At 49.2% G+C, this 21,520-nt stretch overlaps 1 protein-coding gene across 3 annotated transcripts in view; it reads right to left on the bottom strand.

Annotated features, from left to right (window-relative positions):
* Positions 1-3,030: 3,030 nt before the first annotated feature.
* ZNF362 (zinc finger protein 362) overlaps positions 3,031-21,520 on the bottom strand; it is a 37,977-nt gene continuing 19,487 nt past the window's right edge. For all 3 annotated transcript variants that reach the window (XM_063105401.1, XM_063105403.1, XM_063105402.1), the window contains 5 exons: positions 18,308-18,629; positions 17,281-17,505; positions 8,107-8,185; positions 7,822-7,980; positions 3,031-4,860 (listed from right to left, as the gene is read on the bottom strand). In XM_063105401.1, the coding sequence (XP_062961471.1) occupies positions 4,744-4,860; positions 7,822-7,980; positions 8,107-8,185; positions 17,281-17,505; positions 18,308-18,629 (902 nt within the window). In that variant the 3' untranslated portion in view covers positions 3,031-4,743. The remainder of the gene's footprint in view (positions 4,861-7,821; positions 7,981-8,106; positions 8,186-17,280; positions 17,506-18,307; positions 18,630-21,520) is intronic.

Raw genomic sequence — 21,520 nt, 5'->3', positions numbered from 1 at the left:
CGCCGCCAAGGGGCCGCCCCGGGAACTGCCTGCCCCCTACCCCCTCTTGGCCCAGCTGCCCGCCTCGCCCCACCAGCGGAGGCACCTCTGGCACTGGAAGGGTGTGGAGTGGGAGCTACAGGAAGGAGAGACCCCGAAGCCAGGGGGACTCCCTTCTGGAAGCTGCATAGCACTTCGGAGGGCAGGGAGATGTTGAAGAAAAAGCCCCACCCTCTCCCAGGTGTACCCATCCGTGGGGGTGGGAGTAGGAGGTCTTGGCCTTTTGGGAGCTTGTCACTTGAAGAGAAAGACCCCTTCCCTCACTTTCGACGGTGACTGAAGCACAGCGCAGTAGTGCCTCTGGCAGGCAGCATATAGGCCTTCCACTTCTGACCTCGCTGAATTCAGCTCCCCACCCCCCCTTTTTTTTTAATGAGAGTGAGGCATAAAGAGGGAACATAACTGCCCAAGGACACAGGGTTACAGAGGATCTGACTGAGTCACTGTGATGTCAGCAGCCGGAGAGCCAGAACCGGCCCCTCAAGCCAAATAGGGCTGCCTCTGGGCATGTCACAGAGGGAGAAACACAGTGGCATTCCTGTCATTGGCTCTGCCCTTTTACCTCCCCTGCCCATAAGCACAGTGTGTACATATTTAAGTACTATGATAATAAAAAGGTTATTCCAAAACAGTCATTTCCTGATTTAAAGGGGAATATAAGGCACGATCAGGAGTTTCCAGGTCTTGGGCTAGGGGCAGCCTTGTGCTGTTGATGGTGACCTTCCTGAGAAGGGGGAGGTGTTCAAGGAAGCTGCAGGGTAGAGCAGGGTGGGCAACCTCTTGGGAATGGCTCTCTCCTAGGGTGCCCAGAGACCCAGGGACAGGGTGGGGCTATAGAGGAAGTTGGGTCTGAAGCAGGAATAACAAGGGAGATAAAGCTCCTTCTGCAGCTACCTCTATGGCCATCAACACTGTCCTCAGCACCTATCCTGAGGCCCACAAGGACAGTGGTGCTCACTCAGTCCCCAGGTGAGCAGGTGAAAATCAGATTCTCAGTCCCCTCAGTGTCATTGCCACATGCAAAATCTTCACCTGTCCCAGCCACCCTACCCTGCCCTGCCAGCTCAGATACAGCTCAGAAATTCCAGGGCATCTTCAGCTGTCCTAATCAGAGATCATTGATCGTGAGGAACATAGATCCACTAGGGCCAACTCAAACAATAGCAATAGCAACATGTACGTTTATTGGATACTTACGATGTGCCAGGCCCTGTTTAAGCATCAGACATGTGTTGAGTCATTTAATCTTCACATCCACCCTGTAAATTGGTTGCTATTATTTACCTCATTTTACATATGAGGAAATCAGTCACAGAGAGGTTCAGTAACTAGCCCAATGTCACAACACCAGCAACCTCAATTCATTGATGTGCAAACAAACAGCCACTTAAACATGGCCAGAGGATGAAGACTGAAAGTCAGGAACTGAGGTGACCACTGGCTCTCGGCCTCTTCTGTCCATTTCTCCTTCTCTCTGCCCCCCTTGTTATTCTGCTTGTGTCTAGCCCAACAGAGCCAGCCCAGCCCCCAGTCTGCAGGGCTTTCCAGTTCAGTTACCTGCCCTTTCCTACTAACTTGTTCCTAATTCGTAGAATGGAGAATCTGATTGGAGAGTCAGCTCCATCCCGTGTTGTGCTGGTAGATGTTTGGCAACTGGCTCTTCTAAGAAAAAGCAAGCCCTGATTTGTAGTGTTTGCCAGTTTCCTGTGTTGTAAATCTCACCATGGCTGATTTCAAGCAACCAACACTCACCAAATGCAGAGCTGGGAAAAGGTGTGCACAATTGGTGCACATGAGCCAGGATGGCCATTATGCACCACTGGCCATGTCTATGGATAGAGTTGCTGAGTCAGGTGTCCACCCCCAGCCAATCAGCTGTAGCTGCAGTTGGGTCATGTGATGCAAATATGGCTGCCAGAGCCCATCCCTTCATGGCACAGCAGTTATGGGAGGTCAATTTCAGAGAAAGAGATGAGGCCTATGAGATTACTGAAATGATGCTAGTTTTTGGCTATGCCACATGCATTCCTCCTTCTAATGGTAACACACTCTGGTTTCCTGTTGGGGAGACGTACTGCAGGTGGGGTTTCACCCTCTGCTCCAGGCTTACAGCATGGGCCCTAAGCCCAAGCCAAACAAGCACAAAGCATGACCCAGTCAGAACCAGGAAGACCCAATTAGACTTTTGCTGAGGCTTCTGGCAGAGACAGAGACTTAATTGCTAGAAACCTGGGGGCTGTGAGGCTGGAGCTGCTGACCCCACAGGAGCCCAAGGGTGTCGGGGACTCAGAATAGAGCCAAGTGGAGAGCTGGACACACTCTTTAAGCCCTGAAACTGGCCTGACCACTGTCCTGTCACACCAACCAATAAACCCTCGTTTGGATTGTACTTTCTATCACTTGCAGTCAAATCTTGACACACAAGGCTGGGAGGGGCTCAGAGGAATGTTCCCGATAATAAGCTACGTGGTGACTCGTGGCTGAGTCACCCACAGTGCTTCCACAGGGCCAGCCTTAATAAACTTTGGGGGAATTAATTCTTTCATTTCCCTCCTAGGTAATCAAAACATTGATCCCCATAGAGAAAAATGTATGTGAGGAGGCCCATCCCCCCCCAATCACTAGAATAGCTTCCATAAATCAAGCACTGATGATGGATCCCCCAAAGGGTTGGAGTGCCCCTTGGGGAGCAGGGGAAGTGAGACTCATTGGTGGACCCAGTACATCTAAACAGACTTCAAAACTAGACATACCCTGCCATTTCACTGCAGCCTGATCCTCAGCCAAAAGCCTCCCTTGGTTTGCTACTTTTAGGGGACTTGTGAGGCAGTCAACTAAAGCACTCAGCTCAGCCCGTGGAGCAAGGCAGGCTCCCAGAGAGGGACCATTTCCTTCCTTCCCCGAGCTGGGGGGCGGGGGAGGGGAGAGGAGCCGTGGAAAGGTGCCCCCCAGCCCTGCCCTCGCACAGAGCACACCACACACCACCGCCACCCGGGTGCAGGTACAGTTTATTCTTCACAACAGAGAAATACAAAGAGCAGAGGGTTTGTAATTCCTTTGTTTCTTGCCCCCTTTAGTGTTGTCCCCCCATATCTGACTTTTATTTTGCTCCCCATCCCCTTGTTTAAATAGAATGCAAAACTTCTTTTCTGAAGTGTCTCAGGGGCACCTGCCCTCACCTCCCTGCCACCAAAATGCAGACTGAGAAGCCAATGACTGTTTTCTCTTTTTTAATAAGGTAACTAGTTCTAAATACGGTGGCCTGGAGGTCCCATAGAAAAAAGCAAAGGGGTGTTAACAATATGTATAACAGCATATTTACAGGGTAGTAACATGCGGACAAAAAGCTACAATACTGAGTATCAGACGACGCAAGTCAAACAAAGGGGTGGGGGTCGGGGCAGAGAACCCCATGGGAAAAGAAACCCCAGGAAACGTTAAACTGGTAAATCAAAGGCGAGTTAAGGCTTAAAAAGTGTATAAAAATAACACAGTTAATATTCAAAACGGAACTCCAGATACAGAATATATAGATGAGTTTCTGTCTAGTTTTCTTTTTTTCCCGGGGGGATGTGGGGGGCTTCTCCGGGCTCTGTACATGGTTCCTATATACATGGACACGCATGGCTTTCAGATTGGGTGTGTCTGTGGGGGCTGGGGGCAGAGTCTGCTCCTGGGACCCTCCTCCCCGAGGATCCCTTCCCTGCCGAGGGGCCTAGGGCCTAGGGCCTGGGCTGGGGATTCCCCCTCCATGGCAGGGAAGACAAACGACCCCTCCCTGGGCACTGCCCCCATCTGGAGGAAATTCTGGAGGGGGGTCCTAGCCCCAGGCCCACTCCCTCCCCATCCCCCTGCCCACAGTCTGGGATGGCGGGAGAGGTAGCCTATAGGTTTCCTGGCCAGCACCGAGGTAGACTGGGGTGGTCTTCAGGGCAGCAGAAAGGGACCAGGTCTTACCCAGCCCACTCTCACCCCATTTCCCTGGGCCCGCCACCCAGCCCATCACTGCACCCTTTGGTCCTGCAGATCTCCCTGCCCCTCTCGTTTCTGCCTCCTGAAGCCCGGACAGCCCTGGTAGCTGCCGTATCCCTCTGCTCAGTGATGCCCAGGGCTCAGCTCGAGAGGTACGAGCTGAGCACCCAGGGGTGAGGGGCTCACTCCAGCTGCCTCCTGCCCCCTCCCACCTGGGGGGGTCCCCTTTGCAGTCCAGAAACCCAGGCCTGAGCCTTCCCTCGAGACCTGAGGCCATGGCAAGAGAAGGTCCCACACTGCCCTCTGGTTCTCTGCATCCATCTGCTTGATTCTTTTAATTTCTCGGTCTTAGCAGCACCAGCTTCCTGGCCAATAAATATCTTTTTTGTTATTTCCAAAACAAACTTATAAAACAAAAAACAAACAACAACAACAAAAAAAAAACAGTGAAGCAAGTGAAGGGTGGGGAACAAAAAGAAAACCCAACAGAGAGGTTCAAAGTGCTCTGAGATCGTCTTTGGATGCCACCAAAACGGTCCAGAATCTTGCAGTTGGCCTGGCCACCCCCAGAGCAGAACCAGGCAGGGCTTCTGTGGACCAAGCTTTCTGGAAGGCTGGGAAGGTCATGAGAGAGCTCGGCGATCCTGGAGGGCCCCTGGAGGGTGTCGGGGCCTGGTGCTGCCTGGGTCTGTGTCTGCCAGTGGGCCAGGCGGGGCAGTGCCTCGGGTGGGCTCAGATGAGGGAGATTCGCACCGGGATACCGGGGGATTCCGTCCTCTGGGGCGAGTGATGGCTCACCAGGTGCTCCACCACCGTGTGTTTGGACATGTGCTTCATCAGGTAGGTCTCCTGTGGGCAGGGTCGAGATTCAGAACATGTAACTACAGGTAAGGGAGGCAGAAGAGGTTGCAGTTCCCATAGGCGGCCACTGAGGGGCTCCTTGGTAGGGGGGTCTGTGGGCGGTGGGCAGCCACAGCTTTGGGGGTTAAATGAGCATCTGGGATTGACTAGGGGTACTGCATTGCTGCCAGGGGTGAGTGCTGGCTCACTTGCTGGAGTCTGAGCTCCCAGAGTGCTGGCTGGAGAACTGACAGGCACCAAGCTTGTCCCTTCGCAGGGCCCACTTGAGACTTCCGAGGCCCCAGCCAGCAGCCCTTTACCCACTGGCTGTAGAGGGGTATACTGGCTGAACCTTAGCCCTGCCTGCCAAATTGAGCATAGCGCCCACATCTGGCTAGCTATCCCAGTGAAGGTGAGGCAGTAGACCAGGATTTGAGCCTCCTTCTGTCATTTCTTAATAGTGGGAACTTGGACAAGTCATCTCATCCCTCTAAGCCTCAGTTTCCTCCTCTGTAAGCAGGGATGGGGAAGGGTTGTCATGGTGATATGAATAAAGCCCTCAGCATGCAGTAAGAGTGGAGGGACCACTCCTTCCCCTGTCTCTACATTTCATTCTGGGTGGTGGCGGGACTCCTGGCCTCTGCATCCCCTCACTCGATCTTCCCTTGGGGAGAAGCTAGCCGTAAGCCCCCCACTGGTCCTGCTACGTATGACCTGAGGCACCCTGACTGAGTGGGCGAGGTGACCCAGGGCTCACTGCAGGCCACAGGCCCTCTCACTGGTCTCTACCAGGAACAGAGGTGGTACTCTGGGCCCCCACCTGCCATTCCTTGGCCTCATACCTCAATATGCTTAGAATCCGGCAGAGGAACCTCTCAAATGTGGTAGCAACATGCTATTAAATGATACCAGAGGGAAGCATTCAGCAAAATCCAAGCTAGGAAACTGTTCTTCAACAAATAAATAGCAAAGATAAAAAAGGGTGGTGGGGGAGCTGTAGATGAAAAATATATTGACCCAGTACAATGTACAACTTGTTTGGACCTTGATTAAAAAATAATATTGTAAATAAATAAAATTATGGTATTCATGAGACACGAAAATGTGAATGCTGACTGGATGTTTGATAAGAAGGAGAAGGACTTTGGTTAATTATTTTTAGGTATTATAAAGGTATTATGGACATATTCCAAAAAAGGAGTCTTTTAGAGACACAAAGTCAAATTTTTACAGATGAAATGATATGATGTCTGGGTTTTACTTTAAAAAATAGGGTTTGGATGAGGCAGGATTAGTTGATGGCATGGGGAGTATCGAGAACTTGAGGCTTGGAGAGGGGCAAGGACCGACCGAAGACCAGCAGCCAAGTAGGGGCTCCCCCACCACACATCCCCTCGGGGCCCTCACCCTGCAGGTTCTGTCTTCTCAGCCTCGCAGCTCTCCTGCCCCTTCAACTCCAGGGAAGGATAAATGTCACGTACTCAGCACTGAGAAGCAGCAGCCCTGGCTGGCACCTCACAAATACTGCCAACTACCCCACCTACAATCCATGAGTCCCCTCCAGCCAGCCTGACCTTTCAAAAATACTTTCCCTCTGATGGTCCCCTCCCACTGGCTTCCCATTCCATTTGGAAAAATATCCAAACTCCTTCACAGGGCCCAAGCCCTGCATGATCTAACTTTCTTTCAGTTCCTGCAACACACCAAGTTTGTTCCACCTCAGGGCGTTTGCACTCACTGTTCCCCTGCACGTAAGTTTCCTTCCCTTCCTCCCTTCCTTCTCCTCCTCATCTAATTATCCTTTCTCAGATGGCCCACCCCCTTCCCACCTCCTCAGTGTCCACCCTGCTGCTGTCTTTTAAAACATGCTTTTCCTTTAGAGCTGTGATTCTCAACCAGAGGCAGTTCTGCCCCCCAGGGGACATTTGGCAAAGTGTGGAGACATTTTTGGTTGTCACAACTTGGGGAGGGGGTTGCTACTGGCATCTAGTGGGTAGAGGCCAGCGGTGTTGCTAAATATCCTCCCATGCATAGGACAGCCCTTTATAACAAATGTCCTGCCCAAATGTCAACATGGACTAGGGTTGAGAAACTCTGCTTTAGAGCAATTACCACAATTTGCCATTTTTTTCCCAAATATTTTTGCCAAATATTTATTTGTGTGGTTACTTGTTTAATACCTATCTCCAACAGCAGTTTCTAACCTCTCTGGAGGCAAAAAGTATGTGTTTTGTTCATCCTGATTCCCAAACAACTAGCCTAAGTGTTCAGTAAACTCTGAAAGGAATAATTGTACTAGCTTAGGTTTATTAGGCACTACTCTGCCAGCCAATAGCCCTATGAGTTAATCCATTTTACAGATGAGGAAATTGAGGCTCAGTGATCTCTATGTTGGAGTATACGTGGGTCTGTTAACCAGAATATTTCATTAACAAGAGTATACACACAAGTGACTCACCTGGATGCCGAAAGGCACTTCTGGGTACCAAAAGGCCCTCGTTTGGAGAATTTCCCACCCAGGGACAGGGCTCTGGATGTGATGCCTTTTTCTGGCGCTATTCAGGCCTTCCCTGAGATGAGGGTGGCTCTGGGCCAAGTCACTGTGCCACCTTGTGGTCATAATGGGGATTGCAGCTTCCCCAGAGCTGAGGCTCTTCTCTCTCCTGGGGTCTGGAGAGCAGGGTGCCAGGCCCCCACCCACCACTGCCTGAGTATTGCCTCGGGAGCCCAGGCTAAAGGCAGGGGAGAGGCTGGGAGCTCGGCCAGGGCAGCCAAAAACAGAAGTGGGAAGCAGAAGCCCTGGCCCTGCCATTCCCTGTGATCTGGGGAGTCAGTTCCCCTCTCTGGGCCTCTATTTCTTTGTCTGGAACATGGGGAGAGTGGGTGGGCACAGATCTGAGGCGGAGGAGGTAGCTGAGGCTCAGGAAGGAGAAGAGGCTCCTGCAGGGCCCAGGCGCGGCCGGCACTCACCGAGGTGTAGGCCCGCCCGCACATGCTGCAGCAGTAAGCCTTGGCGTGCTTGATGGCATGGGCCGAGAGGTGGATCTGCAGGGAGGCGGAGTCCGAGTAGGCCCGGTAGCAGTTGGGACACTTGTAGGGCTTGTCCTTGTTGTGCTGGCGCTGGTGAGACTGCGGGGAGCACAGCAGGGGGTCATGAGAGAGCAGGGCTCCCCCAGCCCCACCCCCTTCTTATGCTCCCTCTGGAGGGGTGAGGCAGCTGGGCACCAGGTGGGCGGAAGGCAGGCAGGCACTCACCTGGAGGTTGGAGAGCTGAGTGAAAGCTTTTTCGCAGCCAGGATGTGGGCACTTGTAGGGTCTGTCGCCCGTGTGGATTCTGCAATGGGCAGCCCAATAAGGTGGAGGTCCCTGACACATACCGCTGGACCAGCTCCAGTCCCCAAGCCCTTGGCTGGCCTGGGCCACATCTCTAGCCCTAGCTTCTCAGTCCCCACTCTCCCCAGTGACTAAGAATGAGCCCCAGGCAAGAGCTGGACACTGCAAATGCCACCATCTCCTTCTTCCTTCTCTGACCTTCACTGCCACTCTGACCAGCAGGCCAGGTGGGGTGGTAACTCAGGTGGGCTCAGATGAGGGAGATTCTCACCGGGATGCTGGGGGATTCCATCCTCTAGGGGGAGTGATGACCCCAGAGCCACCCCACTCCTCACAGGTCCCTTTTGCCCCCCACCCACCACCAGCACTCACTCAGAGACCCGGCCCAGGCCTTCAGCTCATCGTACGGGGCTTCCTTTGACTGCATTCTGTCCCTCTTTCTAAAAAACCCACCCTGCAGACCACCCGTTGAAAAGAACACAGATTCACAGCTTTAGCAGGACCTTCCTGCCCACCCTGCCTCCTTCCCTAAGGAGACATCTCCCTCTAATTGGCCCCTTCCCCAGGTCAGGCCCACGTCCATGAGGGATACACAGTCACTCCGATGACTGAGAAAATACAGGACAGTGCGGCACTGACGCCCAGCCCCTCTGTGTCCTTCCTGGAAGCTCATTTTGTACCCCCTTTCCTAGGTTCTCATCCTGGCTCCACTATTTACCAGGTGGGTGACCTTGGGAAAATCACTGAGCCTCAGTTTCCTCATCTACAAAATGGGTATAAAACTACAGTCCCTACCTCAACAGGCTTTCTGAAAATTACAAAAGATAATATGTGTGAGGGGCTCAGCCTAGTGTTGGCACAAGATCAGCACTCAATAAACGTTTGCTGCTGTTATTTGTTCACTCAACATTTACTACAGAAGGCACCCATGTGCCAGGCAGCATGCTAGGTACTTGGAGTATATCAGTGAACAAAACAGACAAAAACCACTGCCTGGTGGAAACAAACAGAAAACATGAAATAAGTACAGAAATCAGGTGTAGAAAGTAGTAAGTGCTGTGGGAAAGAACAGAACACAGTGAGGGGGACCGTGAGTGCCAGGGATGGGGGGTTGCAGTTCTAAAGGGCGCAGGGAGCCACTGAGAAGGTGACATGGGAGCAGTGACAAGCTTGTCCTTGTCCAGCAGCCCAGGTGGGCAGAGCAGAGGGCTGAGAGATGACGGGGACTGCCCACGTACGGCGGCCCGCTCTGCTCTCCACGCGCCAGCCTTTGCGCTGACCCCTGGCCTTGTCCTGAATCACCTTTTCTGGCAAGTCCTCTGTGCCAAGCAGATTGGCCAGGAAATGCCAGCTGGGCCTGAACCTTGTTTTCCTAACTTGCCAGGGAGCGTGAAGTGGAGGGAAGGTCCAGATTTGGCCAAACAGCGTCCGCTCCTCCCCTCCAACGCCCCAGCCCATCGCGCTGACTGGGTTTGCTCTGCCCATCAACAAACTCATCAAAGAAACCAACGTCCCTTCAGCCAGGCCCAGTGCTGCACTTAGGGACTCAGGGCTGAATAAAAACACTCCCTGCTATCAATAAGCCCACGACGTTGGCTGCCATCACCAATACTGACAGTCCAAAGGCCTAATCTCCAAGGCCTTCCTGGGGGCTCCAGCCTCACTTCCCTGCTGTCACGCACCCTACATCCTAGCCAGAGAACTCTTTCTCACCTGGCAACCATGTCTATGGTTCTCCCCAGCACACCTCTGCCCAGCATGCCTCTGCTCAGGATGCACCACGCCTCTGCTGCATCCTGAGCAGGAGGCCGCCCTGTTCCCCTGCCTGCCAAACGTCAACTTGTCCCTCCCAACCCATCAGAGTGGGCTCAGAGGAGCCTCCCCTGTGCATGCCGCTCACCCCACCTCCTAGGCTCCGAGCCCCTGCACATCACAGCTCCTTGTCACGACACGGACCCCACTGGATTCTCAGGGCTGCCCATGTCTTTTCCCTCTACTACATGGGGAATCCCGAGGGCAGGGACAGATTCCAGCCTTAGGCACAAGGCCCAGGGCCTGGCCCACAGACTGCACCTAGACGTGCCAAGTAGAGTTGGGCTGGCCCCGTTCTGAAAAGCCCTGTTCTGCCTGCACATTTCTGGGTGTCACATGTCTGGGGACATCATCCCAGGCTACTGCACCCTGTTTCTACAGTGGAAGGAACTTCAGAGCTACCTGGACCAACTCCGCCTGATGCCAGCATCCCTTCAATTCTGTCCCATCCTCGTTCCCCTCCAGGGTTGTGGAGTCCACTTGGTCAGGAGTCAGGTGGCAAAGGGGTCAAAGGGTATGCAGGACAGGCACTGCTTTTGTTTTAAACCCCACCAGACCCCACTCCAGAGTCCTCTCCTCCCACTGCTTCTCAGGTCACTCCTTCCCCAGCCCCTAAGCCCAGCCCACAGGCCTCCCACCAGCACCTGAAGCGTTCTGAGCTCTTTCCTGCCTCTGGTCCTTCATCCACACTCTTCCCTCTGCCAGGCACACTTTTCCCTCAGCTGACACCTGGCTAAAACCCACACTCCTGTCCTTAGCATAGAAGCCCCTTCATCAGACAGCCTTCTCTGACTCCCAGACGAGGTCAGGCCCCTGCAGCCCACCCTCCAGCACCGCGGACATCCCCTTCCCAGGAGCAAGCACACGGTACTAATCCTGCCCATGTCTGGTCACTGTGTCTGGGCTGCCTCTGTGAAAGCAAGAACTCGCTTGGTCTCATTCACCACCATCGCCCCAGTCCCTGGCATTGGCTCAATACAGAGAGGACTCCAGAAACAGCTGTAGACTGAATGAAGGAAGGTCAGCTCTCTCTCTGAAGTCCATCATTGACAACAGAAATATGCTCCACATAATCAACAACTTCCATTCCTGAGGCATACTTCATGAATGCTTGTGGACCACTGACCAACAGTCCCCTGGGGACCTCAGATCCTTCCTCAGGGACTCAGCCAAGCCCTCTTGACCAGCAAACTGCCCCTCTGGCCTCCTCCCGTCCAAGTAAAACAACTGCCCCCCTCCTCTCTGGATTCTCAGCCTCAGCTTCTCCCTGCCTGACCTTGGCCATGGCAGCAGCCGCAGGGACTGACCTGGTCACAGCCCTGCTTTGCAACCTCCACTGTCTCCCTCTTTTTCCAGGACAGAGTCCAAAGCCTTTGTCCCAGCTTTCAAGACCCTTCACACTGTGGCCTCAGTTTCTAAAGCCTCCTTTTCTGCTACCACACTCCCCGGCAGGGCACCTACAACCTCCCCCCATGCATGCAGATGCATCCCCAGCAAGCCTCAGAGCCACTGTTCAAGCCTCTGAGCCTTCCCAGACAGAATGTCCTTCTCCCTCTGACAAGGGAGGGCTGTGGACCCTTCAACACTCAACCTGGACGGTCCTCCCCAGCCTCCACCTCACACCTCATGGAAGTTTCCACATCTGCCAGCCTCCCAGGTCAGAGGGGCAGTTTCTTTAGCCTGAGCCAGCCTCTGACCACTGATCTGTCTCCATGCATGGCCCCCAGCACTGGGCAAGCTCAGAAAGGGCTTCAGGGAGTGGCTGTTGGCACATGAAGGACCAAGCTGCCTGTTCCCACGGCACACAAAGTCCTCGTCTTCAGTCCCCGAATTCCAAGTCAGGTCCCAGCTCTCCACTCTAATGTTGGAATCCTCTCTTTGCAGGGTATCTTTCCTCTAGGGGAGCACCCAGCCCTGGCTCCCACATCTGTGGTGATGGGAAGCTCACCCCTGAATCCAGGCAGCCATTCTCCGTGAGGCAGCACAGGGAAGCCGAGCAGAAACCAGTTTCCCTGGACTGACCCCGCCCCACTGCTCCAGTCCCACCCGGGGCCCCACAGGCTTGCTCTGCTTTTGCCTGCTACCTCCCCTGCATGTGACCTTCTTCTGCAGCCTGACATCCCAATCCCTTCCTGCTTTCTGCAGTGCAGGGTGCTCCTTGGTGTGCTACGCTGGGATCTCACTTCTGCTACCTCAGCTCAGTGACCTTAGTAAGTGACTTTGCTTCCTTAAGTCCCAGTCTTCTCATCTCTAAAATGGGTATAATAATAAAAATTATCAGAATTGTAAGAATTAAATGACTCCATGTAAATGGTGTTCATAAAACAGTTTTGCAGTGTTAGTTTTTAATACATTAATTTCTATTTAAGACAAGCAATTTGTGCAAAATGACAAAGAGGGAATTTATTCAATATTTAAATACAATTGTTAAGAATTTGTTAGTTATTACTTTTCATTTATTTCTCAGGTACTGAACTTGACATGATACTGAAAGCCTTAAGCCATCTTGTGCTTTGTAACCAAAACCATGGTAGAGTGAAAGTTACATTCTTTGAGATGATTCCCCCTCCATGGCGTCCTTCAAACTCATGGTCTCTAATGAAGAAATACGAATTCACACTGTACAGGACCTGTATGGCAAAGCACCTTACACAGAGCCAGGCCCATAGTAGCTCTTTGACAAGGAGACGTTGTTGCTGTTGTGTTATTATTACCACTACTAACAACAGACTTGATAAAATAAAATGACACCTTCCCCCCACCATGTCATTATCATGGCACATGCGCACAACGTCACACAGCCAGGAAAAGAACAAAAACAAAAACACTGCATCTTGGAATAAACAAACAAATCCAGAGTCACTCTGTCTAGCACTAGCTCCACAAATAGACACAACTTTGAGCCCTTTCTTATAACTTACTCCCTCCCAGAACAATTTGTCCCTGACTTTTGCATTGCGGTATCTGCAGATATGTGAGGACCTTTACACACGTGCTAATTGCATGAGACAACTGCTGCTTTACCACCAAGAACAGGCTGACTATAACAGAAGATTCTCATTTTCTCTGTACGTACATGTGGTATTGATTACTTAGTGGGCTGAACCTTCTGAAGTCTGGACTTGTGCAACACGTTGCAAGTCACCTACTTTACTTGTGTGCCTTAGGTTCACGCTGCAGGTCCCACTGAGATGCCTCAGATTCACCAGCGCCACTAACTCCGTCACTCCAAGTGCTCCCAGGCACGTCTTTTACGACTCCTAGGATGGATCTTGCTCACCCTCTTTCTAACGCTACGTCTGTCACTTGACCAGGCCTCGTACTATTTTGGACATGACCTTCTTTTCTTCCCTTCGTTAGTAGCAATAATGTTGGGAAGATGGATTTGATTATATGATTTGATGGCTTCTCTGCCAAAGGACAAAAAAACAGGAAAGGGTCTCTGTTGAATAACAGAAAACAAGGAATCTGGAATTTGGTTGCTTCTTTAGGTTTGGCTTTTTGTTTGTCTGTTTGTCTAAAGAATTCTGGGACTTTGGGGCATTTGGGACACTCGCCTCTCTGCTACTGGGTTAGGACACATCAGTTTAATTATATGTGCCAGTGCCTAGTGACTTATAAATTGTCTTCCGAATGTTGATAGAATCCTCTTAGGTTGTTTATTTGGTCTCCTGCCATTATGAACTCAAATCACTCAAAAGAAAAAAAGAGAGAAAAAAATTTGTGCCCTCAGGAATAGAGAGCAATCCCTGGGTCAAGAAACATCTGGCAAAATACTTTCCTTCCAGGGCCTGTTGAATTTTTGTTGCTTTCCTTGGTCGTGTTCTTAAATGATTATTTTTAAACAATGTCTGCTTCTGAAAAAAAACAGAATTCTTAATAATTATGATTACTTGCTACTGTGTTTATTTGCAACTAGACTGATGCTCCTATATTGCCAATTCTGTCAACTTTGTGCTATTGCCTTTCTAAAATCCAGGCCCCTAATTCAGAATAATAAAACTGTCAAGGTGTCTTTCACATGCAAATGCTCTTAGAGTTTCCAGATGGCCACTCAGGAACACCAAAGATTTGATCCCCGACTTTACAAAAAGGGGGATGCTCAGAACGATTGGGCTTGTTTTGTATTCTATATTCTATCTTTCTAATTAGCCAAACTTGAGAGTGAGAGCGGCCCAATGAAGTATGTAGTAAAAGAAAGTTGGCAAATCAAAAGAAGAGAAGCTCGATCTTCCTGGGCTGATTTTATACATATGTAAATATATGAAGTATATAATATGTAATATAAATATATATGTTTTGAGCACTTTTTAAGGTAGACAAAAAACTATTTTAATACAGAGGACTGGCACGGTAAGCATCAACAAAGACATTTCTTTAAAAAGATTCTGTCTCTAGATTTAAAATACCCTTATCCATTAGTGACAATCATAACTCATGCTTTATGAAATAAATTAAAAGACCCTGAAGATGGTCCAATGCCCTTGCTGCCTATAATATGTTCTTAACATGAACAACTGATCATGCATTATACCTTAAAAGAGGACTCCAATCTCCTCCGTTCTGATATTGTTGATTATTACAATAGATTGATCAAAATCACTTAATCTTATCAACAGGTCTGATCCCCACCCCCACCCCCCAACACACACACACTTGCCTAAAAGCCTCTGCTTCAAGCTGCAGGTCAGAAATTGAGTCTTATGAAAGAAACACCAAAAGAATGATAGCCTCAGTAAAGAACTATAACACATAATCTTGGCTCTTCATACTTCAGGGAATAGACAAATGGGTACAGTCTTCCAAGGTGACATCATCACCATGACTTGACACTGCCAGAGCCAAGGTGGGAATTGAGAGTCCCTAGTCCAAAAGCAGACAACTTTGCAAAGTGAACTAACTAACCCAGGAGCAGAGAAACAGGAATTATTACCTGAGATTGGATGAAACTGATTATACTGTGGTCAATGTTCTATTTTCTAAAGAGCATATGAGAAAACCCTTTTTTTCTTTGATCTATTTCTAATCCTCAATTTAGGAGGCTATATTTAACAAACTGGAATAAAATATTCCTTAAATGGTGCCTTGTTCCAGCTAACCCTTCAGAATTCTGGCAGTAGGGGACAGAACTACAAAAATTTAACATAGGTATAAATTAATGTTATCAAGGAAATCTTAAAATAATAATTCTATTAAAAACAACGTATGTAACTGGCCTCTTCTACAAAACTACTCAGAATAATTGCTAAAAAATATTCAAGGTGACTTTACTGAGACCCTTTTCTTTTCATGATCATAAATTCTGTATATAGTTTCAACGGGAATTTGTCCTCCTTCCAAACAGGATATAATTGGATAAATCAAGTTTGTACCCATGACCGTGCCAGAAATGTCACATTTAAAGACAAATCTCATATAATTAGGCATGAGATGATGAGCCTGATAGTAAGGAACAAGGACTATACATTGTATTTGGCAATGAGACCTTCCCAGGTCTTCTAGAAACTGGACTGGACCTGCCCCTGCTTATAGAATGCCAGCCTTTAAGTTTATAAAAAAACATCAATTCCTGCCAGACCACGAACACTGACATACTTGAGAATTCTCCAAAGAGAGGGTACTCCTACTGTTACAGGTTGCATAGGTACAGTCTGACAGAGGTGAATTGGATGGTTCTAGGTTCCTGATCTCTGACAATATGACATTTTTTTTCCCACACACGCGCGCACACACACACACACACACACACACACACACACACACACACACACACACACACACACACACACACGATTATAATTCTGACTCAGGAGCTTTACTAAATCTCCTGACAGAAGTTAATGTTCAAGCCTTTGGATCACATGCTTTCATTTTAAGAACCATATGACCAGGAGGACTGTGTTTATTAATCAATACCTTGTTACATACACCTATGAACATACAACCAGCCAAGTTAAAAAGAAAAACCAAAATAATGGCAAAATAAGAAAACTGCTGAAACAGACTTATGTGGTCAGATCCGTGCCTCAGGAGGCATGGGAGTGAGAAAATAGATGGACACCGCCCTGCTGCCATTCTGTCATTTCTTTCTTACTATCAAGCCTGCACATCATGCCCCAGAGTCAGAGAAATAGACAAGGCAAAACATTTTGCACTTTGAGGTAAAAAATACAAGACAATGGACATAAATACAAAAATAACAATCAACAAAAAAATTTAAAAATAGGATCCTTCCCTACAGCACTAGTCCCCAAAATAGAAAGCCTTGAGCAATTTCTGTAACTAACAAACTCCACAACAAAAACAATTTTATCCCAGACTTTTACAATGCTGATACTGGCAAACACATGACAGTGCTTACAGAAATGATAATCATCATGTTAGAAAACAGTGTTCCTTCCCCTCTAACAGAAGAGAAGCTTGATCTTGGTAACTTTTGGTTTGTTTCTTTGCATGCCTATGGTATTTTTATTTGGTAAGCCAGTCTTCCTGAAGTCTGTACTCCCCTGCACAAACTTTTCTTTCCTTACAGCATCTATACCTTTGAATGTCCCTCTCACAAACTCCACTAGATTATAAGCCCCATGAGGGCAAGGATTTTTGTCTGCTTTGTTCCTGGTTATATCTTTAGCACATAGAATTGTGTCTGGCATAGAGTAGAGGCTCGATAAATATCTGTTAAGTGGATGGATCTTATGCTTTATAAAAACTAGTTCTATTTTTTCCACAAATATTTAACAAATGCCTCAATGCTTATTATGTGCCACACCACACACTGAGGATGTGACAATGGAGGAGACCAAGCGGTTTTCTTCAAGAGTTCCCAATGTATCGGGAGAGGTAGGCAAATAAACAGGCGAGTACATGACAGCCTACCACTGCTGTGACGGGGACACACAGGGCCTGTGGGAACACAGAGGCCGGGTGCCTTACCCAGCTCAGGGGACCAGGGAGGGATTCCTGGAGGAAGCTGGACTGAGAGATGGATAGGATATGGCCAGAGAAACAGAGTAAAGGAGGGGAGGGTGTCTCACGTAAAGGAAGCAGCACATGCAAAGACCTAGGGATGAGAAACAGTGGGAAGGGTGGTGCAGTAGTGAGAGCCAAGGCCAGTGAGGTCCACAAGGGCTGTATCATAAAAGGTCTCAAATGCCAAGCAAAGGAATTTGGTCTTGACCCTGAGGGCAATGGGCACCTAGAGAAGGTCCTTGCTCCTCCCTGCACCAGACCACAGGTGCTGAGCTGAAACGGGCTGCGGTAGGCAGTACCAGGCAGGCCACTCACCTGGTGTGCTGCTGGAGGTGGGAGAGCTGTCGGAAGGACTTATCACAGTAGGAGCAGTGGTAGGGCTTGACACCCAGGTGGATGCGCAGGTGCTGGGCCAGGTAGGAGGCATTGGCAAAGGACTTGGAGCAGTGCGGGCACTTGTGGGGCTTGGCCTCTGTGTGCGACTTGGAGTGGATCTGCATCTCAGACTTGGTGAAAAAGGTCAGCGGGCATACCTTACACCTGTGGGGCAAGAGGCAGGTTCACAGCTAGGAAGATTCCCCCCAGTGCCTGCTTGCACATTTCTGGAGAGACCTTCTACATCAAAGAGACCCTGCCCCTGGGACAGATCTCTCCTGTGAGGAGTGCAGGGGACACAGGCCCACCTCGGAAAGAGAGGGGGCAGACTCCCAGCCTGGACACCCTCCAGTGTGGAGGAGGAAGCTTTACACCTAGGGCATCATTTACAGCAGCCTGCAGGCTTACACCTCATAGGAAATTCGGGCCTCCCCATCCCAGTAAGGCTCTGCCCAGGGCCACTCTCTCGTAGTTCTGGAGGAGCAGGTAAGTAGTTCTCAACCTGACTGTATATCAGAATCATCTGGGCAACTTTCAAGAAATACCAATGCCTGTCCCCCATGTCTCCCATCCCCCAAAAATATACTCAGGATTTCTGGAGGTGCATCCTGGCACTGGCATTTTTGAAAGCTCTTCAGATGATTTTAACATGGCCAGGGTGGAAAAACTGCCTAGAGGGAGGAGGAAGTGGACTCTCAGAGCTCCAGGCCGGAGGCGGGGTCGGATTCCACCCACAGACCACCTCTGATGGGACCAAGGCTCTATTCCCCATTTTGGCCACTCCCACCACCAGGACCTGGGTTGTGGGTGTGGCTTGTCAGGAGACCCTGCCCATCTGGACCCTAGCCCTCGCCCTCAGCCCCTGGAGCCCCTCTTCTTAGCCCCACGTGTTGAACTCCAGGGACAGCCCCAGGCACATGCCCCCACCCCAAGCCCAGTCAGAACCCTGTCCCGCCAAGACCCCCACCTGTACGTCTTGCCCTCCTTGGCAGTCTCGCCCGAGGCCAGGATTGGGTAGGGGACAACGAGGACAGGCGGACCCCCTGGGTTCTCCGCCTTGATCTTTTTGCGGCCGCGTTCAGACTTGGGGGGGCCAAGCAGGCCGTGGCCCTGGATTGTCTTGATGGAGTCCAGGAGGGGGGGGCTGGTGATCCCTGAGATGAGGGTGGGGGACGAGGCGATGAGGCGGCTCTGGCTGGTGGTGGTGGGTGTGGACGGGGTGCTGGTACCCGTACCCGCACTGGACTCGGAGGTGCTCACAGCCGGGGTCCTGGAGGAGAGCCCCAGACCTTCGAAGATAAGCAGGTTGGGGCAGGGGTGAGGGGATCTGCAGAAGCTGGCTGAGCCCCAGCCCACCCAGCTGTGTGACTTTGTCAGGTCACCCCACCTCTCTGAGCTTCCCCTTCCCATTCATAAATTATTACCCAAGGGCAACTAAATGAAAGCTTGCATATCTGTAAGATGCCTTAGATACCGTAAGACTAAATTGAGTTAGATCACAGAGGCACTTTTGAAATAATTCAAACCAGAGAAAAAGACTGAGGCATAAAGATGTTCACTATTGTGTTATTTATAATAGCAAGAACTTAGAGGTAACTGAAATATGCGACATAAGGGACCGGTTCTGTGAGCAGTGATCAATCTCTTCTACTGAACTGCCCATTAAAAAGGAGGTTATGTTTGTTTTAAAAAACCGCATATGTATGCACACACACACACCAAAGTCGGAGATGTGCCAAAAAGTGTTGTGGAAGGTAGAATTAGAAGTAATTTTAAAAACTGTGGCTTAACTGTACTTCTGATTCTTTGACAATAAACTTTTTTTCACTTCTGTAATAAAAGTTATTCTTTTAAAATGAGGGGACTAGAAACATTTACAATATAAAGTTTAGTAGACAAAAGGATGAAAATGCTATTATGTGATTCAAACAATGCTTTTTTTCAAAAAAGAAACCAAAAATATATGCATTAAAAAAGATAATATCCAGAGTTGGCCCGAGTGTATTTCATATCACATACTGGTGGTAGGGGAGTGTACATTTCTGCATTCTGTAGCCTTCATAGAGGGCAGTTGGGCAATAGCCATCAAAATTTTAAATGTACATAACTTTTGACCAAGCAATTCTACTTCTACAAATCTACCATAAGGAAATATTCGCACATGAGCACAAAGATTTGTGTACATGGGCCTTCCATACTAAACTGTAATCAAACAAAATTGGACACAACCTGTTTGTCCTCAGTAGGGGCTGAACAGATGTGGTCCATCCTCATTAAGGAGGGCAGCACGACCACTAAAAAGACTGATGTAATGCAGTGACAAAGAGAGAATGCCAGAATGTGCTGCCAGGGAAAAAAACAAATCACAGACATTATGAGCCCATGAATTTTAAAAATAACTTACACTCGAACTACCTATGTATATATGGACAATATATGCATGTGTAAATACACAGGAATATATCTGAGAAGACAAACACTGAACTGCTAATTGTGGTTCTCTCTAAGGAGGGAAAAGAATTTTTTGGTAAAAAGAGATTTTCATACTTTGTCTATGTGCTTCTATATTATTTGAATCTTTTACCTGGTGAATTCATCCATTTTTTATACCTGTGATTAAAGGATAAAATAAAATAAAATATAGAGAAAACATATAAAATTTAACAACAGTAAGACTAAGGCTAATTTTTTGTACTTTCAGCTCATCTGCAATTCCTAAATTTTCCATAATGACAATTTATGGCTTTTATAATAAATAATGCAGTGACTATTTTTATGATACAATGGTGAGTAAGAAAAGCAAGTTAAAGTTATAGATACAGCCCTGTCACCAACTCAGCAAAACACACGTGCATATTAAAAAACAGCCAAAAAATATGAAAAAGGAAGGAAATGGACCAAAAGGCCTTCTATGCTGTTAAGTGGGGAGATCAGGATTATGAGAGATTTTTTTTCTTAGTTTCTCTTTTTTCCAAATTTCCCTTAATATGCTTATATTACTTTTTTAATATTGCTTTTATAATGAAAAACATAAATTTAATAAAATCATAATAACAAGGGATGTGCAGAGTGCGGCAGGGGCCTGAGGAGGCTCACCAGGCCCCATAATTCTTGGGCATCTCTGAGAAAAGGAGGGAGAGAGGGAGAGGCGGAGGCACCTGGCTGGCAGCAGGGGGTGAGCAGGGAAGGAACAAAGGCCCAGCTGCTGTGGCCTCTGCAGAAAACTCGTCCACCAGGCTCTAAGGAAGGCATGAGGCAACTCCAGCCACTTGACACCGCCCCCAGATGTCCCCCTGGCACCCCAGCCTCAACCTATCCAAGACTGAGCTCACCTCTTTCTGCAACCCTTGTTCCTCCTCCAGTGATTCCAGCACAGGGGCAGTGCCCAGGGAGTCTCCCTCATCTCCTCCCTCTCCTCACTACCCTACATCCTGGTCAGCACAAGTCCTGTCCACCCTTCTTCCCCATTGTACCCCAGAGCAGCCCACTTCTCTCTGTCCCCACTGCCACTGCTGATGTCACCCCTCTGGCTGCCCTCTCCCCACTCGAGTTACTGCGCTTTGCCCCGGGTTTTGGCTGTGGCCTGTGGGGCGAGGGGGCCTAGACCACTGTCTTCTCCTGAAGATCTCCCTGCTTCCATGCTTGTCCCCGACAACCCAGTCTCTGCCACACAGCCAGACTCAGCTTTCTAAACCCAAATATGAGCATTTTCCTCCCCTACTTAAAAACCTTTAGTGCTCCCCTGTGCCCAAGCCTGAAGTCCAAATTGCTTAGCGTGGCCCACAGGACCCTTCATAATCTAGTGCCTGCTTCCTCTCAGCCTCAGCAGTACTGGGTATAGATAGAAAAAGGGTTAAAACATGGGCTCCAGAAGAACACTGCCTGCCTCTGCCAGTTTCTAGCTAGGAAATCATGATTTCTCACAGCTTTACCTTCTCTGCCTGTTTCCTTGTCTGCTGAGTGGAGATATTTAAGATGAACCGCACGAAACTGCTGCTTTTATAAGTCATAAACAGTCCATTGTTTAACCTAACACTAACAGCACCCACCTCACAAGGCTGCTGGGAGTGACGGAATGAATACGGATAAATACATACAGGTGCTCAACCGGAGTCAGCTGCCAGCACCACCACCACCATCATCATCTTTTGACACCCCCCCCCCCGTAGCCGGTCCTCTT

Source organism: Cynocephalus volans, chromosome 8 (genome assembly GCF_027409185.1).
Source record: "Cynocephalus volans isolate mCynVol1 chromosome 8, mCynVol1.pri, whole genome shotgun sequence".
NCBI classification, from domain to species: domain Eukaryota; kingdom Metazoa; phylum Chordata; class Mammalia; order Dermoptera; family Cynocephalidae; genus Cynocephalus; species Cynocephalus volans.
Note: the sequence above shows the minus strand (reverse complement) of the source record. Positions and strands in the feature narration are given on the sequence as shown.